Source organism: Theobroma cacao, chromosome 7, assembly GCF_053813885.1.
Source record: "Theobroma cacao isolate CCN51 chromosome 7, ASM5381388v1, whole genome shotgun sequence".
Lineage (NCBI taxonomy): Eukaryota > Viridiplantae > Streptophyta > Magnoliopsida > Malvales > Malvaceae > Theobroma > Theobroma cacao.
In genome coordinates this window covers 8,818,004-8,826,068 of record NC_142645.1, presented here as the reverse complement: position 1 = coordinate 8,826,068, position 8,065 = coordinate 8,818,004, and the positions used below count along the sequence as shown (strand labels likewise).

Below are 8,065 nucleotides of genomic sequence, written 5' to 3'. Positions count from 1 at the left end.
TCAACTTTTTAAGCCCTTAGTTTTAGCAATTAAAGTATTTTCAACAAGGTCTCCATGCTTAAGAGCTTTTCTTTGCTTAAAAGCCAACAAGGTAGCAATCAACTCTTTCACTAATATCCTTGTCAAATCCTGTGAGTTCTCAAGTGAAGTAACCTTCGACTCAAACTTATCAGAAATGCTCACTAAGATTTTGTTGACAATCCTCTGATCAGTGACCTCTTGCCTTAACATTCTGAGTTGATTAACAAGGTGCAACAATTTGTCTATGTACACTTGAATATTTTTTTCCTCTTTCAGCTTCATAAGCTCAAATTGTCTAAACAGATTCATGATCTGCATAACCTTGGTCCAATCACTTCCTTGATACATTTCTATAAGACTATCCCATACTTGTTTGGGATCTTCTAGAATCATGATTTCCCTAAATATGGCTTCTGACACATCTAATTGCATACATATCAAGGCCTTGTACCACTTAGCAACTTCCTCTGAGTGTTGTTTAATCTGAGCAATGGTTAGATTCACATGCCTCTTAACAAGTATCTCCGCAGCCTCCATGGCATCCCACAAATCAATGGCCCCCAGGTAGGATCGCATTTTCACTACCCAAAAAGAGTAGTTGCCACCAATAAAAACAGGGGGTGTAGCTACACTGAATCCTACAACCAACATGATATTTTTAGGAAACTTTGCACAAAATATAGACGTTTATAGGTCCCTTAAGAAAATAGGCTCTAATACCATGAAAGATTTCTCCAAAGACACTGTAAAATTTTTGAAAATTAACCAAGCAAGCATGAAGAAGAAGAACAGAATTTTTGTATTGATCAGATGAACAAAATCAACAACGGTTACAAAAAAAATGTTTTGATATCAAACCTCTTACACAGATGTAGCCTACAGAAAATAACACCAACAAAATAAGATCGAGGCACAAAAAACGAGACATTGTTTTTTGTGCACTAACAACTATCACAGAGCAAAAGAAGAAGATCGTTGACCTAAAACAAGTAAAGGTTAAAACGATGCTCAAGTGGAGCGTTTAGGAGAAACAATAAACACTGAGCAAAACGACACTACAAGCTGTCGTATGCTTTTGTAACTAAAACAAATAAGAAATGACAGCCTAGTCATCGTTTAATCAACATTAGAACGGGACACTAAAACGACTGAATAAACTTCTGTTCCACAAACTTAACCAAACAAACAATCTCTATACGACATCGCTTTGCATTGCCCTGAACTCTTCATCAACTCTTAAACTTGTTGTTCCTTCCTGCCATCATCAGTAGCTCAGTTACAGATTGAAGGTCAACCTTCCAGCAAATACAACACGGTTGTGGTATCTTCTTTCAGCTTACTATCTATCTTTTGCATTAATCAGCACCATGACCAAAACATACTTGTTTAATAAGAGAAATGGTTGACCTAAAGATAATTATATTAATAATGACTATGCAGGCAAGCAATATGCTTACATTAAATCTAAACTAATAAAAGCAATTAATTTTTAATTCATCAGTCCATGTTTTGCCCAAAGATGTATCTATCACACGCGCATAGCCTGCTGCTGATCATTGAATTTTCCCTGTAGAATTACGTTGACCTTCGAAGACCAATGGTAGTTTTAGTATCAGCATCCGTGGACAGCATATGGTTTTTGAAATTTGCTCTGGCATCATGTTTGTGAGATGCGCATGCTATTTTCCTTGAAAGGCAAGAATATCAAGGTAATTGGCCAAATCGGCAAGTTTTCCATGAATTAATGGATTCTCTAACTAACGCAGAATATGTTGGTCTGGTATTACAAACCAGATACGCAACTTTGAGTGCAGCACCGTTAGCAAAACTGAGCTTTCGGTTCCCCTGTTGATCATTGAATTATAAAGAGCCTTAGTCCAGTAATGCAAGATCTTTTTATTTAAAATTACTGTTTGCAACAAAGAAGTGAAAAGAAATGTTCTTTGACCTTCATAAACTGTTCAAAATGACTACTGTTGGAAAGTAAACAGAAAAAAGAATCTTCCTATGCCAGGCGACTCTAGTCATTGGTGCAAAGACAATGCATGAAGTAAAGAAGGAAAAAGCCGCCTGAAAGTGTAGTTGATCTGTACCTAACCCCAAATTGAATGAATCTCTTACAAGAATCTTTGCAAACGATACCAGAATAGTCTTTGGTTCATTCCAAACATTTTGGTTGGCCAATATGATTCCTCTTCGCATATATATATATATATATATATACTCCTCAAAGCTCAACCAATAAGCCATGCCATAACTCATTTCTGATCTTCAACAAAACCAAAGAATAGGATATCTCGATTCTATCTCTTGGCATTCTAAAATGACTCGCTTAAGCTTTGTTTTCCTTATCTTTCTTCTTGCTTTGGTTAACCCATCACCATCTTCAGAAGCTAGAAAGCATTTGAACATGGAGAAGAAGGTAATTCCTTCTATGAAGGAAAATGTTGTTCCAAGTGTCCTTCCTCAGAAGGCTACACCAGCACCTTCTGCTAGTGGTAACAAAGGGCATTTGATGGTTAATGATGAAAGGCTCTTTGCTCATCATCTTGCTAAAATTGATAGAATATTGCAGTCCAATCCGAGTCCTGGATCTGGCCATTATTAAACACATCGGTCTCCCCATTGGTTCCCTACTATAGCTTTCACAAATCATCGTCATACACTAATCATGCTCTGTTTGTCTCTTTACAGATTTTATAGCTTTTCTTTCGAAATCTTTTGTTTACTCCAGATATGTTATGATTTCCAAGTTTCTGTATAAGAATAAAGTCCATGCTGGTCTCGTCTGCTAAAAATGGACCCAAATGTCCAATATAAGATGTAATCCTATTTAGCATCTATCTTGAAATAAATATTGAGTTTATTGTACAACATGAGACAATGCAGCCTGTAAGCAATACCATATTCGAAACATATGTTTCTGAATTATTCATACTATATAGCAACACATTCTCTGTGTGGCTTGCTTACGCACATTATAATGTTCATTGCCGCTTTAATTTTCTTGATGTTTTCTTTAGAAAAAGAAAAATCTGCTGTGCATAAGACACCAGTTTGCACAATAAAACCATCTTTCCTGAATCCAACAGTAAAGACCACTTGCAAAAGTAAGAAACTTGGAGATCTTTAGAAAAAGTACCAAGTAAAGTTTATGTCACATAGTTGTCATGGTCTTTTTTAGGTATAAGAAAGATGTCAGTGGTGATTAGATGTTGCATACAGTAACAACCACTTCCATGAGTGCATATATAATTGGGCTCCACCATCTACAAAGGTTGCTTTCTTTTGTTAAGTTATGTGCTTACAAGATTAATTAATCAACTTAGACCATTGGCTTAAGGATCAGAGATCGCGTCCAAAAAGGCCTCAAGTTCAAAGCTTCCATCTCTCAACTTGTTATCCAATGCCTTCATTTTTATTTAACAGTTTTCCTCAATTTTATCTGACTAAAAGACCTTCCACATGTGTGGGGTTCAAACTTGGACACTGTTCTATATTAGTTCTTCGTTTTCCTTCTTCTGATAGGAATAACACAGTAACCCAAGTGCTAATCCTTGTAGAAAAGTAATCAAGTTATTGCATTAGGAAACAGTTCTATAATAATCAAGTTTATCCCTTAAATCTGCTTAAGCTACCAAAATCTCAATTTTCTAGCATAAAAGTGTGCTGTAGTCAGTTGACTGCTAAAACTGTGCACGACGAATCATATACCGAGCAGGAGATGGAAATGCAATCATGCTTCAACAGCTTGTGCAACTTATGACAGATATTACCTGTAGAACTTATAAGCAACAGTTTTAATTTCATTCTAATTTTAGCATTCTGCTTTTGGCTCCAACATTTACTTATGTAATTTGGAGATTGTAGGAAAGAGCATGAGAAAAAAAATAATGATCTCTGCTCAAGATTCCATTAGGCCCTTAATTGTATCTAGGTACAGTCAATGAAGGGAGTCCTTCATAGTCTCCCAGGTCGTTGGAGAAACAGAAGAGATTGATCAGTGGAAAGGTACAAGAAACAGAATGGGGGCTAATAAGTTGAGATTACCAAACTAATTTTAAATGAAGCTTTGGTGTATACACTTCCTATCAAATATTATTTCAGGGTTTCAGATATGTATTATCATCTTAGCCAATTGAACGTGATCCTCACGCCTCTCTCTCCTGTAATAGTTGGTCTTTGCATGCATAAACCGTCATTTTCTACAGACAGTAAGGCTTTCTAGTAATGGAATAAATTTGATGGAATTTGGTAGAGAGAGAGACTGGGCTAAAAACCATAGCAAATTCTAGTGTCTAAGTCTCACATCAATGCTTTATAATATGATAAGAGAATTAATGGAATTAGTTTTGACAGATTTCCTTATTGATATCACTGACTTTTTAACTGATGACTTATGTAATGATCCCTTTGTAAAGGCAGAAAAGAAATTTGCTCCAAAGACAGCACAGTATAGACCACTTTTGGGAACAGGCTATACAATAGCTGATGTTTGTCTACTTCATGAATAGCATCAAAACTCTTCATTTTCATAAGGCTTACCTGCTCCATCAAGCAACCTTTTCCATGAACTATGACTTTTTTGGAATCTAGAGGGTAATTGGCCATAGAGAAGATATAGCTTTTTTTTAAGGCCGCTGTTTCAACTAATGAAATTCACGCAATGGTTTCTAATTGGTGGCGCAACAGCCTTCATCTCATCTTGCCAAGTAGATCAAACTTTGGAAGTATTTGTTCCTGGTCTACCATTCAATATTATTGAATACGAAACAATGTTGGATTTGGGAAGTGAAGTTCTGATATCTAATGGTAGTAGTTCCTTTTCCTTATAAAAGTTCTTCAAGCTAATATATGAAAGAAGAGCCAACCATTTGGTTACCACCAGAATGTTCCAACCCAATAATTTTCTGTAGGTGATTTGTCATTTGCATTGTGAAAGAAACTAGTTTCCATATGTATCATATATCCAAGCTTGAACTTGCATTACTTTCTTGCTTGACACGATAAGAAATGAGAAATTCTATAAAGAAAAATAGGCCTTCTTTTCACTGTTAGTTCATCAACACCTCCCAATTAAACTATCAAGCTGATTCCAAGGGATCACATATTGAAGAAGCTGTTCTGCTTCATCACACTCGCTAAATCTGTCAACCTGCTGTCCATAGTCAAACTGTATAGAATTTTGCTTGAGTTACATCATATTCTTGCTTCAAGTTTGAGGTAACTTGGTCAACATCAGTCCAATGTCTTTTTTTTCTTATTATTTTGTCTGCTTTGATTGTCTTTTACTTGAAAACTGAAGAAGCATATAAAATTTGGTTTTGACAATTTATTGCCTAACAAGCTAATACATACATCAAATCAGTACAATATTCTTCTTACCTTCCAAAAATTGAATTGTCTATTTGATGATGTCACTTCCCCGAGTGATAATTGCAATGACACAATCATTTTCATGAGAGTAGAACACTTGCTAAATTCCAGAAATGGATGACTAATGATAATCTTATTCCAAGAAGCAAACTAGTGGCCCTGCCGGCTCTTGCAAATATCTCATTCCATTCTTTCCTTTAGTTTACAGATAAAATTTTTTAGATAGTCTACAGAGAGAGTTTTAAATAACTTACAAGGGTGACAACAATCAATTCATGAATCAGTGTTTTCTGCAGATGTTGTACTTAACACACAGAGACACACATCTTAGCCATCAGATGACTTTTAATAGAGAAAAATGAAAAAAAGTGAATGGATATATGGAGTCCATGGGCCAAATCAATAGATTGTCTAACACATACAGAAAATTGAACTAGGTCTCATATTGTAAAGCATGTAAGCAGTACTAAGTGCAGCATTACCAAAAGTCGGCTTTTGTTTGCACTGTTACTTATTGAGAGAAAGAGAGAGTGAGAAGCTACATACTTGAAATGGTAATTCACCTTCATACATATCTTGAAACAACTAAGTATGTTGGGAAAAGTAAACAGATTGCATGATTGCTTTAAAAACATTGCATGAAGCTACTAAAATACAAAAGCCGGCAGTGCATGGTTGCTTTGTACCTACCCCTTAAATTCCATGAATCTGTTTCGAGCATCCTTGCAAACAATGCCAAAGTACATACCCTCTTTCATTCCTGCCATGCTGGCATATCCAACATATGATTCCAACTGATTCCTTCTGCTTATATATATATTAGAGACACACCCAAACCAATATCCCATTCAAGGCTTCATCATCAATTTAAATTGCAACACAAGTTACTTATCACGATTTAGAAACTCTCCGTAACTTATCCCTCTTTCCAAAAATGACTCGTTTAAGGCTTGTTTGGGTTATCTTTGTTTTCTCTTTAATTTGCCAAGCACCAAATTTGGAAGGTAGAAAGCTGACAACCATGGCGAAGAAAGAAGTACCTTCTTTCAAGGAGAATTTTGTTCTCAGCACCACTCCCAAGGAGAGTACATCGCCACCTTCTCCTACTGATAATCCTTATACCATAGCTAACAATGAAAGGCTCTTCAGTCTTCATCTTGCCAATGATCGAGTATTAGAAGAGTCAGTCCCAAGTCCTGGGGGTGGTAATTAGACACATTTGCCTCGCGATTGTCCCCTATTGTAGCTTTCAAAAGCAGCGTGTTAAAAATTCCCTGTCTTCATATGCATTTTCTGATATGTTTTTTCATATGGCAATATAAATACGCTGTTTTCATTTCTCTATCTCCTTTATCTCTGTAAGCAGTTGGCCTGTTCTTGATCTGTAGTAAACAGAATAACTTTGCAATAAGACAAGAAAGTCATGGTTGACCAATAATTCAGCCTATATTGTTACTATATGTGATAAGAAAAACTAAAATAAAATAAAAAGATTTCTTGTAGTCCATGGCCATCCTTATACTAATTTGTTTGCTTATGTATTCTAAAAGAGAGAAAGACTATCCTTTTTCTAGTTCATATATAAGAGATCAAAAGGGAGTCCAAATTGTTCACAGGAAAACTACCAAGCTTAAACCCCGTGGCAGTGAGTGAAGTTGTTTTTAAGAACAAGCATATGCAGTAAATACTGCCATTAATGAACACTAGAAAGAAATCAGAGAAGAAAGAAGTAAGAACACAGAAGGTGAAACTAATAGCTTGTATTTCATACATAATTTTGATACAAGTACGTGAAGCTTATATTGTGACATAAAGTAACAAGCTTTCTTCACCTAACCACAACCGTGTGTACGAAGTAAATATCACACCCTGACATGCTTAGCCTTTCTGCATCAGAGATTGCCAGCATACTGTCATTTCTTAAACGAAAAGAGATTATCTCTAAACTACTACACAGCAGTCAAGCTTAAAAAAGTATTCATGCAAATTTTAAGTTCAACAGTGAGAAATACCAGAGTGGAATATCTCACACTTAACAAAGGTCTTAGCTGGAAAAGAAATTTCTCAAGCAGACAAGCATGTCATAACAGCTCGATGAATGCACAGCTTTAAGTCCAAAATAGGGAATCAAAATCCTTCACTTAGTAGATTGGAACGTGTTGAAGGGGAAAAAGAGTACTCTCTGGTAATTCATAGCATTTAATAATCTCAGCTTTTTTGCTCAGTCAAACATAATTTTATGAAAACATAGGATATTCGACTGGCTAGAATCCAAAATTCCAAGGTAGAACGTAATGTATGTGTATCTATAAGGATAGATCGGTCCAAAAATCAAGTCCCTATAAAAGAAATGCAGGGCGTTCTCAACCACTATTCCCAAGGAGCTCCGACCAACTCCTTCTGCTAGTCATGCGCGATGGCTAAGAATGAAAAGCACTTTACTCTTCAACTTGCAAAACATTGATTGAATATTTCAATCTGTTCCATGTACAGGAGCTGGCCACAATTAGACTATTGCACGTTGGTCCCCCATTGTCCGCCACAATGGCTTCAAAAAGCAGTTCCATACTTTACACGTTTAATTCTTTTCCATACTAACAAATGGCAATATACGAATATACATATGCAGTTTTCTTTTATAAATGAGGGTTGGGAGCTGTTCTCTCAA

General features: G+C 35.9%; 1 protein-coding gene across 1 annotated transcript; it reads right to left on the bottom strand.

The window, feature by feature from the left end:
* LOC148761625 (uncharacterized) lies at nt 1-597 on the bottom strand. The gene has a single exon (XM_088808670.1). It carries the CDS (start codon nt 595-597, stop codon nt 1-3), a length of 597 nt encoding a protein of 198 aa, XP_088664796.1.
* Nucleotides 598-8,065: the final 7,468 nt, after the last annotated feature.